Source organism: Lacerta agilis, chromosome 6, assembly GCF_009819535.1.
Source record: "Lacerta agilis isolate rLacAgi1 chromosome 6, rLacAgi1.pri, whole genome shotgun sequence".
NCBI lineage: Eukaryota > Metazoa > Chordata > Lepidosauria > Squamata > Lacertidae > Lacerta > Lacerta agilis.
The window spans coordinates 75,766,432-75,791,236 of record NC_046317.1 but is presented as its reverse complement, the minus strand read 5'-3'; the positions used below and the strand labels follow the sequence as shown (position 1 = coordinate 75,791,236).

At 42.8% G+C, this 24,805-nt stretch overlaps 1 protein-coding gene across 1 annotated transcript in view; it reads left to right on the top strand.

The window, feature by feature from the left end:
• The window catches only part of PREX1 (phosphatidylinositol-3,4,5-trisphosphate dependent Rac exchange factor 1), a 227,142-nt gene that overhangs the window by 121,626 nt on the left and 80,711 nt on the right, over positions 1 to 24,805 (top strand). The window contains exons 6-10 of the mRNA XM_033153506.1: positions 7,966 to 8,127; positions 15,100 to 15,233; positions 19,087 to 19,202; positions 20,371 to 20,520; positions 24,183 to 24,330. Of these exons, the coding sequence (XP_033009397.1) occupies positions 7,966 to 8,127; positions 15,100 to 15,233; positions 19,087 to 19,202; positions 20,371 to 20,520; positions 24,183 to 24,330 (710 nt within the window). The remainder of the gene's footprint in view (positions 1 to 7,965; positions 8,128 to 15,099; positions 15,234 to 19,086; positions 19,203 to 20,370; positions 20,521 to 24,182; positions 24,331 to 24,805) is intronic.

Genomic DNA, 24,805 nt, shown 5'->3' with positions numbered 1-24,805 from the left:
GGATTTTGCAGGTATCTGGCTACAGTTCAAGCTGGTATTATTTTGGTTTCCATGCCTTGCAGCAATATGAGCCACTTGAAAACCACATTTGATAATTATAGGCTGCATCCTTGGTTGGGAGATTCCTGTGCTACTGAGAAAGGATAACCTGGAGGCAGGAGCTGAGCTGCCAGACTCCAAATTCACTTGAAAGGTAATGCAAAACAGCATGGTGCTTGCAAGCCTTAATGATGGTAGGTGTCAGAAATTTGAAATGGAAAGCAGTGCCTATAAGAAGTGTGATGGAAATCTGACAAGGTGCCCTTTATTCCCCCTTCGGGATTGTTAAAAGAGGATAGTGCTAATTAGCTGGAGGTTAAAGTGCTAAAATATTTCCCAACTCAAGATTTATGGTGAAGTCTGTGTGTGAGCTCACGGCCTTATAGGAAAATTAAAACCTGCCTCTTTTTCATTCTTAAAAATCAGTTTTCAGCCTAAAATAATACTGGCTTATTGTTGAAAGTAGCTTAACTGGGAGAGCAATATTTTTTTGCATGGAGAAACTGACAGGTTTCATTCTTGCCTTCTTCATGGATGAAAGCTGATGATGGGAAAGACCTCTGCTTGCAGGCCAGTCTACAGAATATATTCTCCTTCCTTCCTTCCTTCCTTCCTTCCTTCCTTCCTTCCTTCCTTCCTTCCTTCCTTCCTTCCTAGTGTGCTTAAATTGGCTGCATTTACTTTGAAGCAATTATGGGACCCTAATTTGAAACTTGTTGCCTCCCATTTTAGGAGACATGGACTGTGGTGGTGTAGGGGAAGCAGGGTCATCATACTGTGTCATCACATCTGAGGAGCATAATGTGACCTCTTCAGGCTAGAGACATGCTGGCATTCTGGGCTCCTTTGGGTGCAGGAGCTGGTTTTGGGCCAGTCAGCACCATTTCCCAGTTGGCTTTTGAGAAGTCAGGGCAAAGCTGGATGAACCTGCCCAACTTGCAAAGCTCCCCGGGACATAGCTGTTCCTATGGCGAATCTTTAGGGCAGGGGTGGCTAATTTAAGCAGTCTCTATGAGGCAGGGTCTGGTGATTCAGTCTGAAAATGGGGAGAAATAGTTTTCACATGATTCCAGCTGAAGCCATCATCTGGTATATCACAAGGAAACATTAATAATTAGGAGCTCACAACACCACGTACGTACCAGTATTGTTGAAATCGTAAATGAAGCAATGCAAAAGAAAAATATAAAAAAGTTATCCAAAGCATGGGAAGAAACACAAATCATATTCATTGGCTATCATTGCTCTTTGTTTATGAACATCTGAAGCTGCCTTATCTGGAGTCTTGACCATTTGTTCATCTAGCCCAGTCCTGTCTTTGCTTGACAGGGGCTCTCTAATAGCATCTCTCACCTGTGCTACCTGATATCCCTTTAACTGCAGAGGCCATGGACTGAACCTCAGACTTTATGTATGCAAAGCAAGTGTTTTATCACTGAATTACAGGCTCTTATCTAGGATTTGTTTGGCTATGCCCTGCTTGGATTTATTTCCAGAATCTGCATTCTGCTGCTGGACTCATTAAATTTGCTGTTAAAAAATCCCACTGCACTCATGAGGACAACAGGAAACGGGATTGATTGGTGCAATCTCTCGCCTGCTATTAGTCCTAGGTTTTCCATAAATCTGTTCTGCAAGAACAAACCGTGTTTCATCATGCAGAGTAAAAAAGTCAAGAGTTAACATTCTGTTGTATAAAATATCTCACAGGCTTTCTTCGAAGGGAGTGTTCTGAAAACTCAAGAGGTGGAGCAAGGGAATACTTTTATGTGGATTGTTGTACCGGTAATTTTCATCAGCAAAAGTATGTGCTGTGCTCCCTGTTTTAAGTATACAAACGAAGATGTTTAATCTGGTGTGGAGGATAATGAAGTGGGCGATGGCAGGGCGGTGAGACGAAAACAAGACCAGTTTCTGTACAACAACATCCTTTCTTCGAGGAAATACTAGAGCTGGGTTTGGTTTCAAAATGTTGTTTTGTAAAGATGCTCTGTTCTTTCCATCCTCTGTATTCTGCTGTGTGCTCATTTCTGTTCTCCTGGCATGACCAAGAAAAGGCCTCTTTGCACTTTGAATCTGCTCTGTCAAGAATGTCACCTGAGCATTGCTCTGTTCTTGGGATGGTGCAGGTCAAGTTTGGACCTTGGTACATTTCAACCCATGTGCGTGTGTGCATACTTCAGTTGCATCTTAAACCCTCGGGCTAGCACCTTGTTGCTCTGGGCTTAATTCTTCATACTGGGCTTAATGTTTACACACCCACTCCTGTCCACTTGCCTGCTTTCTCATCTTGCCTTTCCTTCCTATCTCATAACCACACACCAGTTTTGCTAGCATACCATTTTCCTTGCTCATTTTATATAATACTGACCTTGGCATGACTATAAAATTGGATGTTTGCAGGACTGAAATTGATTTGGGTAGAATCCATCTGAAATATGCATGCATACCTATAATTTCTTAGATTGTCTGCATCAAATGATGCAGGTATAAAATCACAGGATATCAAAGCCCCTTAAATCTACCCCAAGCTCACTGTTTTCCTTCCAAAGAGTTCCTGTTCACCTTCCAGTGCTGTTGTTTTTTAAAAACAGCTCTTGTAAGACACAGTTGAACATATTACAGTGGTACCTTGGTTCTCAAACAATCCATTCTGGAAGTCCATTCCAAAACCAAGGTGTGCTTTCCCATAGAAAGCAATGCAAAATGGATTAATTTATTTTCCTTACCTGCACTGATGATAGTCATTGTTTGGATAGGGGGCTTTTATCCATTTCTGCAGTCACACAATTGATCTATCAGTAGCTGAACTGGGTTCCACACAGTCGCAAAAACAAATTAACCAAAAATGCCTCAAAAACAAAAACACAAAATAAATAGCAAAAACAAAAGCACCAAACTTAATCTGTTGCAGAAGTCCGTTTGACTTCCGAAATGTTCGAAAACCATAGGGCATCTTCTGATTGGTGCAGGCGCCCTGGAAACAAGCTGACAGCCGCATCGGATGTTCGACTTGCAAAAAAAAAGTTTGAAAACCAGAACACTTACTTCAGGGTTTTCGGTGTTTGGGAACCAAGGTGTTTGAGAACCAAGGTACCACTGTCCAAGATTGAATTGCCCATGATTAAAAGTACACACTCACAGCACAATCGTGTTTAAGAGCCCCAACAGAAATCCGCATCCCTGTTCAAACCACCTTGAGTCAAAACTAAAGTTCAGTAGCATCCCTTAGGCTTCTTCTTTCCTGGTTCTCACAGACACCTTAAAATTCTCAACCCAAAGCCATTCCAACCTTCACCCTCGGAAAACCTAAACATTTGTGTTGCAGTGAATCTTAAAACATTCCTAATCCTACTTCAGAAAGCTATCAGGGCACCTCTTAAAAAAATAGCAAAACAGACTCGCCTTTAGCAATACAGAAAAAACAAAAGCAATTAAAAAAGCAACGTAGAAAAACTATCTAAATAATTCCTGGAAGCCAATAAACATTTCTTAGTCTTATCATCCGTGGCGGGCAAAGAAAACAAATAATAAAACCAAAAACAGTGATACAGCAAGCAATATATTAATCTCGAACCAGATCCAGAGATTAAGCCTTTGTAATGTACTTGGGTGTTTTTCTTTTTGGTCTTTTCTTAGGTTGTGGATCAGGGCCTCCAAGTTCAGACTTCAGTTCTGCAGCAATCCCTGTGACCGCACAGAAAACTTCAGTGTGCCTATCCAAAGAGATTGAGCAAAGCTTCCGGTCATTGTGTCGCTCTGTGTTCCTGCCCTGGAACTGAGTTCTGGGCTAGTCCACTACACCCCCTGACTCAAACTGCAAATCAGAGTTGCTGAACCATTCATGCTGGCAGCAAGAAATGTCCATCTGCGCTCTTCAAATGGCAATTCTGGATCACAACTAGGATTGTCTTGATGGTCTTGCTCTCATTTAATACTCTGGCTCTCATTTTGAAAAGACATCTAGCCATATGCTGCAATGAATGAATGAATGAATGAATGAATGAATGATCCTATCCTATCCTATCCTATCCTATCCTATCCTATCCTATCCTATCCTGAAATGCTTAAATGTTTCAATTGTCCTCTCCTACCATACCTGTGTGGTGCGCCACACCTTTTGATAACCACAGCTTGAAATGTATGGTTGAGCAGTAAGGCAAACTTTGAAATTTTTTTAGCTGCTGGGTGAAATTTCCCCCTGGAATGGTTATCATAGAAACTAGCTGATGGAGTTGCAGCTTCCAGGAGCCTGCAGGTTTCACTTTGTAAAAATTACATTGCTGCAGAATCAGTGGATTCTGACCAGACATGCTAAAAGAGGGTGCTTTTGTTTTCACTGAGGAAGCAGAGAGCATTCCTAACATTTAATCAAAACTAATGCAGTAATTGGTTTGTATTTTGTAGTTGTTGTTTATTTATTTCCATTATCAGAAATATAATGTGCTTATAGGGGGGGAAGGGCGTTAGGTTTTTAATTTTCCTGTTTTAAGCATTAAGAGGAAGAATATAATTAGAGGCTCAATAGACAGTGGTTGGTGGGTTATTGTTTTTCAGCACTTTGCTCACCTGGTTACGTGAGCTCTTCTGGATTACTGGCATGAACATCGGGTTTCTCAAGTGAAGTAGAAGGACCCAGTGAAGGATGCATGTTGACTCAGGCCAAACAAAATATGTCATCTATGCTGTTAAGGCAGCAGGATAGTCACATGCCAAGTGTGACACATCTGTACTGTTGATGGATTGTGATACCTTTTCCATGCCCTGGCAGTCGTAGCTTGCCTTCACCCTGCATGGCCTCGCAATCTGTTGCTCGTTTTCTTTTTTTTAAGTGCTAGCAAAATTTAGCTGCATTTTAAAAGCTGGGGGTGGGGAGCTTTATCTCACTCCGGGAAGATTTTGTCAGCTTTTTCCCAGAACCTAAAAAATTGGTTCAGGCAGTTTCACATGCCTATTCCAGGTCGTTGTTTTTGAGCCTGCAAAGGTTTAATAATAATCATGTGATATATGTTCAAGAAGAGTTTCTCCTGATCCGGACAAGGAGAGCTCATTGTAAGCCACTTGCTTTGATGGTATCTGGGAGCCAACTGAAGCCTTCAGTGCCTTAAGCACCAATATTGGGTGGTCCAGTCCCCACTTACTGAAATACCACAGTTGTGTGTGTATGTTTCTTTTCTGCAGAGTCCACACCCCTAAAGGTACCTACAGTACATGAGGGTGGGGGAGCCTGTGGCTCTCCAGATATTTTTGGATTCCAGCTCCCGTCAGCCCCAGCCAGCATGTGGTTAGGTAAGGGTAAAGGGACCCCTGACAGTTAAGTCCAGCCGCGAACAACTCTGGGGTTGTGGCGCTCATCTCGCTTTACTGGCTGAGGGAGCCGGCGTTTGTCCGCAGACAGTTTTTCCGGGTCATGTGGCCAGCATGACTAAGCTGCTTCTGGCGAAACCAGAGCAGCGCACGGAAGCGCCGTTTCCCTTCCCACCACAGCGATACCTATTTATCTACTTGCACTGGTGCTCACCCTGTCCCGGGGATTCGAACCACCAACCTTCTGATCGGCAAGCCTTAGGCTCAGTGGTTTAGACCACAGTGCCACCCGTGTCCCTTGTGGTTAGTGGTCACTGATTATGCGAATTTTGGCCAGCAACACCTGGAGGGTTACAGGTTCCCCACCTCTGAAATAAACCTTCACGCCCATCACAAAGACATGCATTTTGCTAGCAACACTAATGATCTGCTTGACAAAGGTCTGTTATAGAAGCTTTTATTTAACCTGGGTGATAATCAGAGTAGCGAAACAAGCAAAACCTGTACATGCAGTTATCAAAATGCGTTTTGTTGACAGAATTAGCTGTTTCTTGGGACAGGGGTTGATAACCTTGACTCAGAAAGAATGTAGATTCCTTTTCTCTCTCCTTTTATTTACTTATGCTCGGAAAATACACCAGCCTGGTTACAGAACTGGTGCTGCATTTCCAGTTGCATTGAAACTCACTTCATTTAAGCCCCCTTTCTGGAAATGTGGAAGGAGGCAGCTGTGCAGCGGTTTTGCCATTAGGTCACAGAGCTAAAAGCTATCAGAGTTAAATATAAGAAGCAAATGGGAGTATTGGAAGAATGTGAAACATTCCAGACAGGCTAAAAATGTCACATTTTAAACACCCTATTATGTACCAGGAGGAAACGAACAAGTTTAGTAAGGCTTTATTGAAAGGATCTTTTATCCAAATGGGGTTGGCTGTAAAATGTTATTGGTCTGAAAAAGATGATTAATTTTAAGTAGACATGGGCTACGCTCTTTGCCAAACCCAGGTCATTGTTGATTACCATCTGTTTCCAGAGTCTTTCCAGAGTTGCTTTTCATAGCAAACCTAACCTAGTTTCTCTGCTCTGGTCTGAACCACACAAACTGTAGTCTTATTCTGGTGTTTAGAACCATTGGGAACATGCAGGACTAGCCACCAACACTGCCACATGTGCCAGACTTGTGGTCCAGCCAGTACATGATTGATGTCAATAGTTTGACGTCACCTCTCAGGCCATATATACTTGCAGCTTAGGATAACACTTCATACACCTGATAAACTGAGCTCTAGTCTATGAGAACTAACACATAGTGAATGTATCGGTCTTCAAGCTGATGCAAGACTATTGTTTTTGAGAGTTGAGTTTGGATGAATGGTGGGAAATAAGACTAGGGTGCAGGAACCTGATGTGTTCACTGGCAGGCCCTAAAGCAGAGTGTCCTGTTCTCCCTGGGCTTCTGAGAAAACAGTGGACCCACCAGCAACAACTCAAATGGTGCAGCAACAAAAGCAGTACCCAAGGCTGATCCAAGGGCAGAGTCTAAGCCAGCAGAGTCACAACAAAGAGTCATGTAAGAGGCACAATCGGAGCAGCCCATGATCACCCTTGGTCAAGTTTGGCACAGGCAGGACTTCCACCAAGCAGGGCAGAGAGCTGGTACATAGACATTGTTCCTGCAGCTCTTCCAGCCCAGTCCTGGGCTTTTTGATCTAGAGCTGCTGGAATCGTGCCCAAACCTCCGCAGACTCCTATCAGCTCCCTTTTCTACAGATGTCTCATTGAAAAGAAGGTCTTACTCCTAAGGAGACCTTTCATATAGTAGGACACTTCTTCTCCCGATTGGTTGGGTTTCCACCTGGCGTTTTAAGGTGCCATCTTTCCCTCAGGCTTGGGACCCATTCAGCCTTAATGTCAGAGGCTGAGCTCACTCTGGGACCCTAGTCACAGGATCCTGGCTCCTTTCCCCCAGATGGAGCCTGACCTAGGGCTTGATGTAAGGCCTCCTGGTCCTCTACTGTTGAGGACTCCCCTGGCTAAGACATGACACAGTGCTGGCCCTCCAGTTATTGCTGGTGGTCATGCTGCCTGGGGCTGAAGGGAGAGTCCAACATCTGAGAGGCTACAGGTTCCCCATCCCTGCCCTAAAGGTATCACTTCCAGGGTTATACCGGTAAGCATTTCAGTACTCCCAAGAAGAGACATTAATTTAAGGTTTGTGGGTTTGAGCCCCACTTTGAGCAAAAGATTCCTGCATTGCAGTGGGTTGGACTAGATGACCCTCGTAGTCCCTTCCAACTCTACAGTTCTATGATTCCACAATTCTAATATTTTCCTTTGAAAGCATCAGGAGTGGGGGATCTGTGGTCCTCTGGGAATTGTTGGATTGCAGCTCCCATCATCCCTGACTAAGGGCTGTCTGGGGCTGATGGGAGATGGAGTCCAACAGCAAATGCAGGGCTACAGATTCCCCATCCTGAATGTGTACACAACTTTGCTTCAGCACATTCCTTGATGTTGTTTTACCACCACAGTTATATTTCTCATCTCCATAATATTACCTGAGGCTATCTTGTGTCGTTGGAAGTTGATTTCTTTCTCCCCTCTCTTCTTTCCTTCTAGGAGCTCGCCAAGAGGACACCCAGTAAACATGCAGATTATCAGGCAGTGCAGAACGCATTACAGGCAATGAAAGCAGTGTGCACCAATATCAATGAGACCAAGAGGCAGATGGAGAAGCTGGAAGCCCTTGAGCAGCTGCAGTCTCACATTGAAGGATGGGAGGTATGATGGCTGGAGGAACAATGAGCCTGCAATCTTTTACATCAGTGATGGCCAAACTTGGCCCTCCAGCTGTTTTGGGACTACAACTCTCATCATCCCTAGCTAACAGGACCAGTGGTCAGGGATGATGGGAATTGTAGTCCCAAAACAGCTGGAGGGCCAAGTTTGGCCATCACTGCTTTACATGCTTGTGTGCATGAGTAAATCCCATTGAACACTATGGGACTTGCACCCAAGTGCACATGCATAGTTCTGACTGCGTGACATGGTGGCAGGTTTTTGCAAATAGTGCATTCTGTTTTTTGAAATGTCATGTATGGATTTCCCCCCTCATTGGTCTTAAGTGATGTATGGTAAGATTAAATGGCTGTAAAAATTACACTAGAAAGTTTTTAAGGAGAGCTGTTTTCTTTAAAAAATAAAAATTCTAAAAGCACAGCATTCCATACAAATTATGACAGGTAACAATTACCATTGCACTAAAATGTACTACTCATAACATACTAATAAAAGTAGAAAATGAAGATTATTCATCAAATGGAAAATATTAATTCTATTTGAGTATGTATTTTAGAACCATTCTAGGTAAAAAAAAAAGGTAAAACCATTATATCAACCATTATATAATATAATGGTATAACCATTATATAAATGATATAACCATTATATCAGAACCTTTATATCAAGCACCAAACAGAGCAAACAAACCAAATCCCTGTAGAAAACGATGTACACTATCTCTAAAATGAATTCTAAAGTTAAATTTAATAATCTTAAAATGATCTTTATTTTACATAAACATTCATTTATTTTTGGAATATATATGTGTTGTGTTGTGTGTGTTTTGCTAAAATCAACTGCATTCAAATGCAGGGGAGCTTTTTTATGTGGTCAACAGAATCACCTAGGGTTCAGCATTAAAAGAGGTAAAGAACAGGCACTTAGATGATTCTTTGTACAGAAAGAGGATGAAATTGGGGTGCATGCTATTGGCCTGGGGTTCTGTTTGCATAAGGCAACCTCAGCCAACCTGGTGCCTTCGGGGTATTTTGGACAACCCATCAGCCCCAGCTAGCACATGGTGAAAGCTGGTATAAGCAAGTGCAATTTGCAAAAGAATGTTCCCTGCCTGATTGCCTAGAGATGCTTCACCACAGGAGACCAAATGATTGGCTATTTATAAGCTTGACAAAGAGGGAAATTTAGCAGAGATGCCTCTTGTGATAGATAGATAGAAGCTAGTAATCAGGGGTGCATCCTTTAATTGAAATTCAATTAAAAGCCTTCTTTATAAGCTCGAAAATGCATCCCTAATTAAACAGACATGATTTTTAAAAGTGTTGCATGGTTTTTAGAAGCATTGGTAAATGCCAGCGTAGAAGTGGCATTCTCCTCTTCTTTCGAGGGGGAAATTTCTCTAGTTCAAGGATGGACAACGAGGTGTTGTTGGATAATGACTCCCATCATTCCTAACTACCGGGTACTTGATCATGTTGTCTGGGGCTGTTGAGAGTCCAACAACACCTCGAGGGTCACAGATTTTTCTTCTCTGCTCTCGTTCTAAGACAGAGCCTACAATAATCTATGCATGTAACATCTAAAAACAAATATCCCCCCCTTCAAAGTGATTGCTTTAACCATATACAAATTTATGCATATTTAATATGATTTAAAAAAGCAAAGACATCACCTTGCTGACAAAGGTCCGTATAGTTAAAGCTATGGTTTTCCCAGTAGTAATGTATGGAAGTGAGAGCTGGACCATTAAGAAGGCTGATCGCCAAAGAATTGATGCTTTTGAATTATGGTACTGGAGGAGACTCTTGAGAGTCCCATGGACTGCAAGAAGATCAAACCTATCCATTCTTAAAGAAATCAGCCCTGAGTGCTCACTGGAAGGGCAGATCCTGAAGTTGAGGCTCCAGTACTTTGGCCACCTCATGAGAAAAGAAGACTCCCTGGAAAAGACCCTGATGTTGGGGAAGATGGAGGGTACAAGGAGAAGGGGACGACAGAGGATGAGATGGTTGGACAGTGTTCTCGAAGCTACTAACATGAGTTTGGCCAAACTGCGGGAGGCAGTGAAGGATAGGCGTGCCTGGCGTGCTCTGGTCCATGGGGTCACGAAGAGTCGGACACGACTGAACAACAACAACAATATGATTAATAAAAATGTATTTGATCAGTAGTACAGTATTTCTTTGATCAGTCCAGCTAGTAAGGGATTCTGCAACCGCTTGGCGGATATGGAAGTTGAACATCTGTAGCAGAGGCTGTTAGTGGAAGTAGAGACTTTAGGGAGAGAAGAGTACATCTTTTATTCTACTATGTGGTGCTGTGATTGCTAAATGACTTCATGGATGTATTGGTGCCGGGAGAACAGTGGGCCTGACAGTTAAATTATCCAGCCTGATGTTTGCCAGCTGAGGATTCCTCCTCTGAAGCCATCTTTCAAGAGGTCATGTAAACTTCCTCATATTCAGACTGTTGGGCGTACTCCACAATTGCCGTTGTTGTTTTGTTTTAAGGCCTGCTCATTTTCCCCTTCAAAGATGTTCTTGGCATCCAACTTGAGCCACTTGAACAGCCCAAGATATCCAGCTGTGCGTGTGTTTTTGGATAGCCAGCTCGGCAAACAAAGCTCGGAGGCCATGTTTAGCGCAGCAAGTCTCCAGGCTCGGTTGTAATACCATTCTGGACTTGATATGACTTGGGGCTTTTGAGGGGGGTGGGTGGCAAGTTGGGCTGGAAGTCTCAAACCTCAGTTGCCATTTTGCCAGGACATCCATGGGAGGTGGTGTTTTATTAAACAAAACCATGATCAGGCTTGATTTTTGTAGGGTTGAAATGTCCCACAGTGCGCATTCTGGGAACGAAAACTGTTTCTGATATGTTTATTCGTGTTATTTTACAAAAAAAGGCTGTCCACCCTAATTCATCCTATTACTTGGAGAGTTCAAAAGGTAAAATCAGCATTTGTCACCATTAAACAAAATCATCAAAATGTACATCTAAGTTTGCGAGTTTATCTTGGGTCGATGTAGTTTTGAAATTGTTGTAACCTGCAGGTGACCTAGGAATATATAGGCAAAGGCCTTCCAAATGTTGTGTTTGCATAATAGTCTGATTGCTTTTAAAAATACTTTAAAAGGTCCGCAAAACAAGTTGCAAAGATGTGTAGATATGTGTGTTGGCCCTGGGAGTTACATAGTAATTAAATTGTTCCTACTTCTTTGCTTTCTCTCTAATCATCTCGTCCTTTTGCCTCACTTCGAACATGATCAGGTGCTAGCACAGCCTTCCCCAAGCTGGTGCCCTCCAGATGTTTTGGACTACAGCTCTTGTCAGTTCCAGTAGGAGCTGTAATCCAAAACAGAAATTTTTTTATTGATGTGGAAAAGACCACAGAGATAGCAGCAGCCAACCTCTCTGGGAGAGTGCCACTCTTGAACATTACCTTAATCATTAATATTTAGGCTTTTATCCTCTTCAGAGTAAGCCCACTGAAATAAATGTAATGGACAATTAGTGATGTCCATTAATTTAAACAAGTCTGTTCTGAGCAGAACTAACATTGGATACAACCCTTGATCGTCAATATTAAAATGGTGATCTACAAGGATGGGAAATAGGCAGTTTGCTACAAGCAAACATATTGGGACCCAGTGTGGTATAGTGGTTAGAGTGTCAGACTAGGACCTGGGAGTTCAGGGTCCAAATCCCCACTCTGCTGTGAAGCTCACTGGGTGTCAGGGGCCGTGCTAAGGAGGGCTGCACCGAGGTGGAATGGTGGGAGCCTCCCCTCCCTCTCCCCCTGCTCATGATCAGGATCCTGAATCTTCCCAGGAACAGGAGGACAGTATAGATTTGGAACAGTGGCTTGCAGAGGGACATAGTTCAGAAGGCAGAAGCTGGGAAATACTGGATGGGGTACAGCTAGGAGAAGAAGCACTGGGGGAAAGAGAGTTAACAGATTCACTGTCTCTGGAAAGCATTCATCTGCTCAGCCCAAGGTCAAAAAGAGCTGATAAGGTTGCCACAGAGAGCACAGTGGTTACGTGCTCAGGTTACAAGATGTGGTAGTGACGTGGGAGGAAGTGGGTGGAACCCTTAATTGGGAGCACCGCCATTTCTAGGAAATGGATTCTTTGTTCTCTCGCTGTGATCATTAAAGTTTCTAACTGGTAAGAAGACCCCTTTTCCTTTGTTCTGCTTATCTACTGCCAAAGGGGGGAGGAAGCCGATTCTCTGAAGCCTAACACTGGGTGACCTTGAGCCAGTCACTGACTCTCAGCCTAACCTACTTCACAGGGTTGTTGTGGGGATCAAAGGGGGGGGGAGGGTAATAATAATGTATGTCACCTTGAGCTCCTTGGAGAAGAATATGGGATATAAATGCAATAAATATTTTTTTAAAAATCAGCAAGAGCATTCATTTAGAGTTAGAGGGAAGTATTTGTGGTACAGTGGCTTTGAGGCTGAATTGTGAACTAGGAAGCTTCCAGTTTAAATTTCCTTTCTGTCATGAAGTAGTTTTAGACGAGCTACTATTGCTTAGCTAAGGGTTTTTGAGACGATGTATATGTAGCACATAGCACTCTAAAGTTCTATATAAATGATGGTTATTATTACTACTCTTATTAGATTTGTTGAATTGTCTATACTTTGTCTTCCCATTACCATTCTGCTGCTGAAAGTGTGAAACTGATGCAAATGTGGGTACAGTGAAAATGGAAAGGAAGCTATTCTGCTGACAATATGTGTTTCACAATCCCCAAATTGTTCTCTTTTTTATTCTTCCCAGAAATACATCAGTAGGTCAAATTATCTCATTCACTTCCTTAGTCTGGTTTGAACAGCAGATAAGGAAGTCACTGTTAGCATCTCCCTCCCTCTCAGTCACACCACAGAGCAAGAAATATACCTACATACAAGCACACAAACAACACATTTCTCTCTTGTGAAATGTATTCGCCAGGTGATTTGCTGGGTGTTAGTCATTGCAGCTTGGAGGATTACCTGTGTGTTTCTGCCCTTGGGAAAGCATAGCAAATGTACAAAAATAAAACTGTTTCATTGGATCTGGTAAAATTTTCATTTCAATAGTTTGGAGTAATCATGGAAATGTTGCATCCGTTTTTCACTTATGCCTATTGACTGCATTTGCATGAAAAAGCAAACCATGGTTTGCTGTTGCATGCATGAGCAACCTTGGGCTCCTGGGCTCCTGCCTCCCTTCTTCTCTCGCGCATGCAGGGAGATTCGAAGCTTCCTTTCCTTTCCTGGTTAGTGTTAAACCATAGTTTGCTTCTGCAGCTAAATTTGAAAAACTATGGTTTACAAAAGCCATAGTTTGCCCACATATAAAGATAATAATCAGGACCTTCACATTTGTGGAACTCTCTGCTCCAGCTTGCCTCCTTTTTTGTTGGTTTTCTGTTACCTTTTGAATATTTGATTTTGTTTCAGCAAGCCTTTGACCTGACAACAGTGTGATTTTTTTTTATTTGCTCCCTCCAAAAACGTCTTTTGTCGTTTAAAGCAACAGCAACAACAGCAGCATAATTTTGCTTCTGTTGTTTTTGTTGGAACTTTATAATTATTTTACTGCTATGATTTGTTTTCATCTTGTAGGCTAGTCACCTCGAATGCTGTGTTCTGAAGTGGAAAGGGGGGGATACAAAACTCAAAATACAAAATGGCATGGTTTACAGTTGTACTGCAGTGTCTGAATTTATTTGGTGTGCATACTGTACAACACCTGGCTATTTAAGTGTGCAGCAAATAGTGGCTCATATCCACCCTCACAGGTTACTCCCTCCCTTGGAGAGAGAGAGAGAGAACACACACACACACACACACACACACACACACACACAGCTTTCCCATAGGGCCATGCCAAAAGTTGGATGCAGTAGGGTCTTGTTGAATTTGCAGGATTTTTTTTAAAACTGCTATCAAGTTAAAGCTTTCATTGGTATACATGGACTTCACCGCAGAATTCACAGATCCCATGCTTGCCAGCACCATCCCTCAGCTTCTAAACTGTTCTCCTTTACTGTTGTTGTGCCCAGAATGGAGGTGAGGGGAGTCTGGGATCCAGTCAAAATTCAATGGGGAATGGAGATACATTCAATTTCTGAAACGCATTTATTGCATAGCTGTCAACTTCCCCCCCCCTTTTTTTTTCCAATAATATTTATTGTATTTTCAAAAAAGAAAAAAGAAAAATAGACATCTACAAATACACACTTACAACAACAAACAACTTAACACAGTAAAAAACAAGAAAAACATCAGAAAATAAACACAAAAAGAAAAATATATCATCATAATAAAAATAGCTCCATTTTCTTTTTTGTGGGAAATTCCCTTATTCCAGCACCGTTTCCCATTGCAAAAAAAGGGAAAGTTGACAGCTATGGCCGTTTCCCAATGCTAAAAAAGGAAGGTTGACAGCTCTGATTTATTGGGCAATTATTGAAGACCTCGGCACGGGTACCAAAATAGCAATCAGTGGCCGTGCTCTGGATTCATTCTAATGGGAAGTATGCTTCTGAATCACAGTTGCTGGAAATCACAGGAGGGGGGAAGTGCTCTTGTGTGCAAGTCCTACCTACGGGCTTCCCATAGGCATCTGGTTGGGTGCTGTGGAAACAGGATGCTGGACTGAATGGACCACTGTTCTGATCCCGTAGGAATATTCTTATTGGTGGGTGCACTGCCACCCATCGCTGTTGCGTTGGCAACCCTGATCTGGCTTCTTAAAAAACGGGAGAATGCTTAGCTCTGACGATCGCTGAGAAACCACATAAAACAGGGACATGTAGCATCTGGTTTACTGCAGTAATGTCACCTTGCAGCCCTCAAGAGATGAATGTGATAAGCATATATAAGAGTGCTAAGTAGAAATGTTGATTACCACTTCAATTAGAGGGTGAATTGATGACACTGTGTTTTTTTCTGCTTAAGGGATCCAACTTGACAGACATCTGTACCCAGCTCTTGCTCCAAGGCACCTTGTTAAAAATCTCAGCGGGAAACATTCAGGAGAGAACCTTCTTTCTCTTTGATAACCTCCTCGTTTACTGCAAGCGGAAATCCAGGTGAGCACACCTGTCTGTGCGGCTTCTTAAGTTCCATGATTCTTCTGAAATACAAAGAGAGAGAGAGAGAGAGGACATAATTGTGCTATGCTATTTCTGGATGAAAAAGGAGAGGGCAGCTAACAGTTGTGCTTCCTTAAGGAAGACCCACCTCATACTTTGAGAACTAGGGCTGTAGACATACATTCTGATCAGAACCACAGAGCCTGCTGCCCTGGCATTTGTCATAAGAATGACGATGCAGTGCGGAGTCAGCGCTGTGCTGGAGGTGAGGTTTACTGCTGCAGGCCTTCTCAGAGCAGGTGGCTTTGCAGGAGCACCGGGAAGCCGGGCACATTGCCAATGACAATTTTGAGGTTTTTCCAAGCATGGCGTGAAAGAACGCAGAGGGATTCCGGTGAATACCTTAGGCAAAGAAAGCAGATGCGGGGGGGGGGGGGACACAAACAGGTGCAGTGTGCATAAAACAATGAAGAGGTACAGCTCTATCATTTGTGAAAGTAATGCATTTTTTGCTTTCCCTTAAAAAAAATCTCCAATAAATATAAGCTTTTGCTATCTTTTGAAAGTGTTTGGAGCTGAGATTTCAACAGCCACTTCACCAACAAAAGCTTTGCCACAGTTAGCAAAGATTGATACTGACAAATTCCCAGATTAGTTTTTGTATTCCTACCTTTTCTGTTTTACCATGGTGTGTCCTTTGTTTTCAGATTCAACTACTCATGTCCTCCTTTATCTTGAACTTATTTTCCCCTTCCCTCTGTTTGCTAACCATGAGCACCTTACAATAAATTCTTCAACTCCTAACACCCTTCTTTCTGATCCTGCCTATACTATTTCCCTTATTCTTTGAGTCTTCCTGGTTCTGTTTGTAGTTTGAGTTCATGAAACCCCCTCCCTTTTTGCAGGCAGTTTTCCCGGAACACTAAGTTTTAAGAAACAAAATGTTCTGTTGCCTTTTGAGAGAGTGCTCTTGTTTGTACAGAGCAGGCATCAGTGAGCAACTTTTCTATAGTTTGGCTTGGAGTCGGATAAGACGGCTCTGACACTTTCAGCTCCCCGAAGAATCTGTGTTTATATTTCCCTAATAACCATAGCAAGCACTACCCAGTTCTCCGGAATCTGATTTTCATTAAAAGCTAGGAGAGTCTGCAGCATGTTGCCTAATAGTGAAGGATATATTTAGACATGGCAAAGCTACTTTAATTTTTTGATGGTTCATCTGTCTGGCTGCTATTTAAATTCTGATCCAGAATGGAAATAAATGGCTGCCCACTTGTAGTAGCTGTCCAGCTGCAAGCCTGAACAAGTGACACCCTAATAGGATGCAGCACTGAGAGATAAAGCTTTAACATGATGTTAATAGGATGCAGCTTTCCCCTGTTGCAGCTGTGAGCTTATGCTTTCACTTAGGCTGATTTTTTAGTTATCTTGCAGCCTGTCATCCTTCAGACATGCCACTCTGAGGCCTCTTTCACATATATCCACAGCAGTAGGCATATTCAGTCATTCACATGCTCAAAGTGTTCAGGGGGCAGATACATTCCCATATGCACCCATTTCTACCTGACCACTCCTCAACCTTCCCATGTTGCACAAGGAAGGTCCCCATGCGGCTTCAAACAAACCATGGTCTTAGTCATAAACAGTAAACAGGATTCTGGGCTAGATACACTTCAATCTCAGAGTCCTCTTCTTCTTATGTGATTAGTTCAGGCTTTTAGCACCCGTAGCATCTAGGTAAAGGACCCCTGACCATCAAGTCCAGTCGTGTCCGACTCTGGGGTTGCGGCGCTCATCTCGCTCTATAGGCCGAGGGAGCTGGCGTTTGTCTGCAGACAGCTTCCGGGTCATGTGGCCAGCATGACAAAGCCGCTTCTGGCGAACCAGAGCAGCGCACGGAAACGCCATTTACCTTCCCGCTGGAGCGGTCCCTATTTATCTACTTGCACTTTGATGTGCTTTCGAACTGCTAGGTGGGCAGGAGCTGGGACCGAGCAACGGGAGCTCACCCCGTGGCAGGGATTCGAACTGCCGACCTTCTGATCAGCAAGCCTAGGCTCTGTGGTTTAACCCACAGCGCCACCTGGGTCCCTGTAGCATCTAGGACTACTGCCTAAATCAGCATTCCTCAATGTCCTCCAGATGTTTTGGACTTCCAACTCCCATCAGCCCCAACCAGCATGTCCCTATGACATCAGGCCTTCTCCTGTTGATGGGCTGTACATTTGTGTTGCAACTATTCATGTGACATCCGCCATTCTTCCCCCTGTTATTCATACTTTCTGCCTCACCAGAAAATGTCACAACATTGAATAGCTTAACTTGAGCAGGTTTAGGAAACTGTATAAATGTAGGTACAATGTATTAAACTTACAAGCTACTCAGTTCAGATCTTCTGGGGGGTGTATATTCTAAAATAGTACAAATGCAATAAAGCACAGTGTAAAATTGGCAGAGAAATCATTGAAGCATGAGCCGCAGCAGATCAATAAAACCCAAAGAAACCATGCAGCGCCAATAAAAATCAGTTACATTATATGCTGGGATGCCTAGACACGTAAAAAAAGTATTTGCCTATTTGCCTGGTACAAAAGATGGGGATGTTAGAATTATTGTCAGCCAGATGAAAGTGAGAACAGTTTACATGGCCTGAGAGTCATGGGGAATGTGACAAGCAGTTTGATGAAGAAAACTCATATGAGCTCTACACTAAATGCCACCAAGCAATGTCTTTGCATCAAAACCACCGGAAGGTCAAAAATTTATTACAAAAGTGATAATATGGCAGCTCGTTGGGGACGGGCAGAGTCACTGTTGCTTACTGGAAGGGAGCAGGGTGAGGTGATGGGGAAGTTGGAGCAGTGCAAACACACCAGCAGGACCACTGAATTGGCTCAGCTGCTGTGTTTGCACCACATCAATCTCCCTGCTGCTACACCCCTCACCTCTCCCTCTTGCTAAGCAGCAGTGACTCACCTGCTGGGAAGCTAGCATAGCAGCTCTGCCCCACCAGGTGAACCTCCTCTGCCTTCGAGAGAGTAGCTCTGTCAGTCTTGAATGATTTCCCCCTCAAGCAAAGCAAGGAGAAACTTAGGAAATTGCCTTATCCCAAACCAGACTCTTTGTCCATGTAGCCTAATGCCGTCTGGTTGGCATTGGCTTTCCAAGTTCTTGGACAGAGATGCCAGGGATCGAACCCAAATCCCCTTTGTGCCCCAAAACATGCGGTCTAATGCTGTGCTATGGTTCCTCCATTCAGAGCACTAAAGCTTAGGAAGTGAAGCAGTTTCATGTTGCTTAAACTGACAACAGAGTGCAGCTTTTATTGACATGTAGCCCAACAGAGGCTGCATGCCTCATTGCAGGAATTGATGCATTTGTTAATTGAGTTGTTGCATACTCACAAAGAGCTAAATATAACTTAATTGGCATGCAGATTTTTTTGTTTAGTGGGGCAGACCTATTGTCCCACATGTCAGCTAGATTGAAAGCAAGATATATACGGTATCAGCTACTTCCCTTTATTTTGAAGTTGTACTGGCAACATTATGAATCAATCAGTTCACTTGTGCCACACTAAATTAACCTGCAAAACAAGGTTGCTTGGCATGTTTATAGGCTAAAACATCAGTAAAAATGCATACAAGCATCTTTAAAATGTGCAATGAATCTTTATTCCACTTTTTGATTCTGAAAACTTGGGGATAAATGGGACATTCCCTAGGGATGGTAAAGAAGTAGAATGAATGCGTATTTGCGGGAGAAGGCACTATTAAAGATAGTAAAAAAGCACATTTCTATTTATATAGTGAACAGACATTTTTCTTAACAACACTTTTCCTTACTGCAGAGTTGCTGGGAAAAAGACATCCAAACGCACCAAGTCCATCAATGGCTCCCTCTACATCTTCAGGGGCCGAATAAACACGGAAGTCATGGAGGTTGAGAACGTGGAAGATGGGACAGGTAAGGAACCAAAGAACCTTTTCTCAGAGAGAAGAGAGCACAGTTGCCTTCTTTATTGGATAAAACAAGAGTAGGCAGACTTCAAGCTTTGTGATATCTCTGTTAGTCCCCAACCCCCCGTGGTGCAGACATAGACATAATTAAAGAACAGGGTGCCTCTCAGCTCAGATTTATATTCAATACCAAAATGGAGCTTAAAGTCCTTTCACACAAAAATCAATTTATGTTGTTGTTTTTTGTTTCAGCAGCCTAATTTGAGGGATGGAGTACCGGTAGTTGTTGCTTTCATTAGAAGTCTTCGGTGATCTGCAAGTTGCATAGAGATGCAACAGTAGATCCCAGTCTACCTTCTGTCCCTTCCTGGAATAAGAGGCAATGGACCTTATGTCCTCATCTTGCTAGCCAAGGCTCATAACTTTGGATGCCTCTGTGCAGGAAAGGGCATTTGTGTGTCCTATTGCAAAGTCTGTTGACTGATTTGAAACATTTTGTAAGACTTTGTTAATCACTGGATTTGAAAAACAAACAAACAAACTAGAGCAAACCATTTTTGCTGTGTGAATAGAAAGCAACACCTCCCTTTCCTTCCCCACAGCATGGCATGCATCTTGTTTCAACACTACTTAGCCTCAGCATGCACTGCACTTCAAGTCTCACTCATCATCGAGAGGGAGGGAAGGGTACCACGTCTATCTGGATGCCCTTAATCATCATTAAAAATGCTTACTAGCTGTAGCAGTAGATGGGAGGGGACGCTTGCTAGAGTATATGGAAACTCCCAAGAAGGATCAGTCCAACGTTCCTGATCAGCAGGTAGTTTTACTGAAGAGTCACTTTGAGGATATGTCTTGTCATGTGGAGGGTGACAGGTCAGAGCCTGCACTGCCATGTTTCCATTTTGGAAGCATGATAAAATCCAGTGTTCATTGCAATTGTGGTCTTCAGTCCCTGACTCAGTTGTTGTTAATATCACCCGAGAGTGTCCCAGCAGGAGACAGCGGCTTAGAAATGCTGATGGAGCTTTCACAGCAGATACAATTTGCTGGCTGTGACATAAAGAAAAATGTCCAGTGTTGTGTGCCAGGTGTGCATGCCAGGTGAGTTTCTTTTCCATGAAGGCTCAGGACTTTCCACTCACAGTCTTGGCTGTACTGTTATGTATTTGCAGCCGATTACCACAGCAATGGTTACACGGTGACAAACGGCTGGAAGATACACAACACTGCCAAAAACAAATGGTTCGTCTGTATGGCCAAGACAGCAGAGGACAAACAGAAATGGCTGGATGCTATCATCAAGGAAAGGGAACAGAGAGAGAGTAAGTTATTGACTGGTTTATTTTATGTGCTGTGTGAATAATGAGACCGACTGTGTATGTGTCTGCGATTGCGGGGTTATCCATCTGAGAGAGGAACAATTATGGTTTCTTCAAGTGTCTGGGGTCAGGTTCTTAATGCATAACGGCAAAGGGAGAGAGAGAGTTTTTACAGTTGTGAAGGAGCGACTTCTCAGTTCAGTCCTTGGGCACTGTAGTTGCTCACGCATCAGCATAGTTGCAGGAGTCACATTGCCAGCTTCTTTTGTGCACCGAAGTATTTTAAAGCTCTGTATTTACTAAATCGATTTGCAAGGCTCCAGTTTATAAATAGAACCCATAAGGAAAATAAAGACCTTTTCTCAAGCATTGATGTCATTTCTCTTTCTTCTGAAGAGAGAACCTGTATCGTTCTTGAATAAAATTGGCAAATGAAACATCTTATAAACATCCTGCTGGATCTTTTCCTTCCCTTTTCATTCTTAAGGTGTCAGTGGAAAAACCCTGCCATGGCAGAAGTGCTCCCCACCACTTCCAATAATCACTGTTGTGATGAAAATTGTAATGTCGGCATAACTTAGCCCTTATGTCTGCATCTGGGGCTATGTGGGGACCACTATATGTGTGGAGCCAGAAGGGGAAACTGGTGGACTGGATAAAGGGCACAAATGAATTCTTTCTGATTCTGGGCAAGACTAAAAAATTATAAATCAAAGTGTGGTAAGAAAGTTTTCTGACAGTTTCACTCCTAAGGGGAATCTGTTTTCTGGTGTTGGACTATATGACCCTCAGAGCCCCTTCCATCTCTACAAATCTTTGATTTTATGAATAACCTATAATAATAGTTGTTCGACATACAGTACAAGGGAGCGTATATTAAAGAGTAGCAAGTTAACATGAAATCCAAGAACGTCCTTTTTTAATATGCCTTGTCATGTGTGAGGAGTTGGTTGCTAGCCAATGACAACAATGAAAGCAGCTTCAGTACGGGAAGCAGCCCTAGCATGGATGAAGGATGCTTCATAATTTCTGGCTTGATGCATTTAAGAGAAAGAAAGTCCTGCAAGGCAGGCAGATCAAGGGTCCTCAGTCTCTAGAAGCAGGGCTGAAGAATCTTCTCCAGCCCAAGACTGCATTCTCTTCTTGGCACCCTCGCAAGGGTCACATGCCAGCCGTGACCAATGTCAGAGGTAAAAGTGAGCAGAACAATGAATGTAAATTTTACCTTTGTGCAGTAGGGTAGGTCCTACTACATATTGCCCATTCTATTCTTCATCCAGACAAGCAAGAGGCATTTTCAGAGTTCAAGGTCAGTAAGTTTCTAAAGTAAAAAGGGAGGAGAAAAGCCCCTTCGGTAGGGTGGGCAGTAGATGAAAATGAAGATTTCTTGCACTTAGACTACAATCCTATGCCATCTTCCCTGGAATAAGACCCTCTGTTGGTTCTGAGTGGACATGTGTAGGCTTTTCACTGTTAGTCAAACTATCTAGTCTTATTGTCTCCTCTGACTGGCAACAGAAATCTCTCTGATCCTTGCTATCCAAGATAAGTTAACTGGATCACTAATCCAGTTAAACAATATCATTTATCTAATATCGCTTAGCTGGAGATGTCAGGGAGTGAACTTTGGACCTTCTCCATGCAAAGCGTTTAGCGTACCACAGAGCAATGGGGATTCACGTAGTCTCCTGGAGGCAATTTTTACTCGCCAGAGAAGAGCAATCAATCAGTTAGATTTTAGAGGCAGATATTTCAGGCCTTTGTTGAAAAGCTCCTCCATCTGGATTCATGCACTTCCAGCACCAAGCCGTTATCAGTGCTGAGGCAAGAAAGATTGGCTTTGTCCTAAAACCAGCTGAGTAGGGGATGCATTGTAATCTTTTGCTTACTTCAGAACTTGGGGAATGTGATGATGTAGCCACAAATGTGTCCTATTACACAGGCTGCTTTCTCTCCCAACCTGACTTTGCAAATTACCTTTGGCAGAACTTGTCAGCAAGTATATTTGACTAACATCGTGGTATGGAGGAAGATGGCAATCAGCCAGGATGTTTGCCCTGCCAAAATCTTTTCACCAGGCATCGGATCTTGAAAACAAATGAGGGTTCTGCAAGGCAAAACATTGCATATTCTTATTTCTCCAGGCAGAGCATCAAACATTTGAAATCTGTGCCATAGACTGTGGTGAAAATTATTAGGTTCTAGTTTTCATTTGTCAAAGATCTTGTGAAGCAGGCAAAATAGTATGCCTGGGTGTTCATTGGGTGACTCTTTTCTTTTTTGCTTCAAACCTAAAAACGAGAGGGTTTTGGCCTATTGATTATTTTTCTCTTCCCCTTTATTCCATCCAACCTCTGTAACCTTCTGAATTACTTCAACATGCTTTTGGTATGCTCATCCTGAGTGACACAGTCAGGGTTGACCTAAATATATTTCCAAGGGGATTAGCATATTTTTTGGGGGTGAACCACTGAATTTTTTTTAATCTGTTCTCTTTGTGACTACAACATAGATAAGCAGCAGAGCAGTGGGGCATGCGGTGTGTTGTGAATGTGTCTGTGTGTGTAAAAGAGAAAATGCAGTGGGTGTTAATCAGAAATAACACACGTGTGTGTATTTTGCTGCATCTTGCTCATTTTATAAATGTGGAATATGCCTCAGATAACGGGTAATGTAGCTTTATACGAATGCAGTTTTAAAATAGGGAAGCTTGGGGAAGTTTTTAAACTGTGATGTTTTAAATGTATTTTAATATTTGATGGAAGCCGCCCAGAGTGGCTGGGGAGACTCAGCCAGATGGGCGGGGTACAAATAAATTATTATTATTATTATTATTATTATTATTATTATTATTATTATTATTATTATTAAAATAGTAGTTCTTATGTTCATTAAAGTCTTATGTCACAACTGGTCTCCCAAATGGCTTTTGAGCAGTTTGTGGCTGATCCACAAACAGGACCCATTGAGTATCTAGAATCCTGCCTGTAGACTCATTGCAACACAACATTTCCACACACCTGAGTCCAGGGGAACCCCATGAGCAGTAATCATTATGGCAGAGGGAACTGATAGTGGCAATTGGGCCCCAAAATAAATTTAGCCAGAAACTAGAGTCATCGTTTTGTCAAATCTGCCCATTTCAGCTGTGACAAGTCTTTACTTGCCCCACACCTGACAATGTATATGACAGGGGTACTCAAGGTTTGCATGGCTTGGCCAAAATGGCCTCTTGGGCCAAATGGGGAGGCCTGGTAGACCTAATTAGGTCCGTGGCTCAGAGGTCCTGCATCCCTGCCAATACTCCCCAGTCCTATGAAGCCCATGTCAGCAACAAGGTCACTGAAGGGTCACCTTGGGTAGGAATAGTGGCTCCCTGCCACTAAGTGCCATTTCTCCAGTATCCGTTTTCTTCTCCCACCATCCCATGGGTTGGCAATTGGGAGAAAAAACCATATACCTCATAAGTTTGGATTTCATCCAGAGGCCTCCAATTTCTGAGCTGAAGTAATAAATTAGGCAATTCCCCAAGTTTTCCCTACCGCATTTATTAAATTAATTTCCAGCAAGCGTGGGTGGGGTGGGAACACGACTTGTTGGTCTTTGAGCAAATCCTTTCTTTCATCTGAGAAGCTTTTGAGGGAGACCCTGCTTCTGTATTCCAGGTCTGAAGTTGGGCATGGAGAGGGATGCGTACGTCATGATCGCCGAGAAAGGGGAGAAGCTGTATCACATGATGATGAACAAGAAAGTGAGCCTTATCAAAGACAGGAGAAGAAAATTAAGCACTGTTCCCAAGTGCTTTCTTGGCAAGTAAGTGGGTTTTGGGTTGAAAAGGGCCTTTCATTCCAATTAACGGAAAGGACCATGGGTTTTCTGTGGACAGTATTGTGAAGCCAAATCAGATGTGCTTTGATGGGATTTAATTGGAAAGGTCTTTAACCTCCATTACAATTAGTTTATTAAAATTAATCATTCATTCCTGCTTAATGTCCTTGGACTACGCAATAGCAGCAAATTCCAGGGGGGGGTGGTGGTAAGGGAAGAAGACTTGCAAACATCAATCCAAATCTGCAGGGAGATTGAGAAATTACGTGCATGACACACGCTTGAATTATGGGTTGGAAATGTTTCTGACAATCCAATGTCTTCCTTTGTTTTGCACGGAAGAAAATGCTTTAAAAGATACTCTTACAGGAATCACTTAGAATTGTTGTAGCCTCCATATCAAACCCAGATGCATAAATTTAACAATGGGGTAGGACAAAGGATTTTTCCTGGACATTCA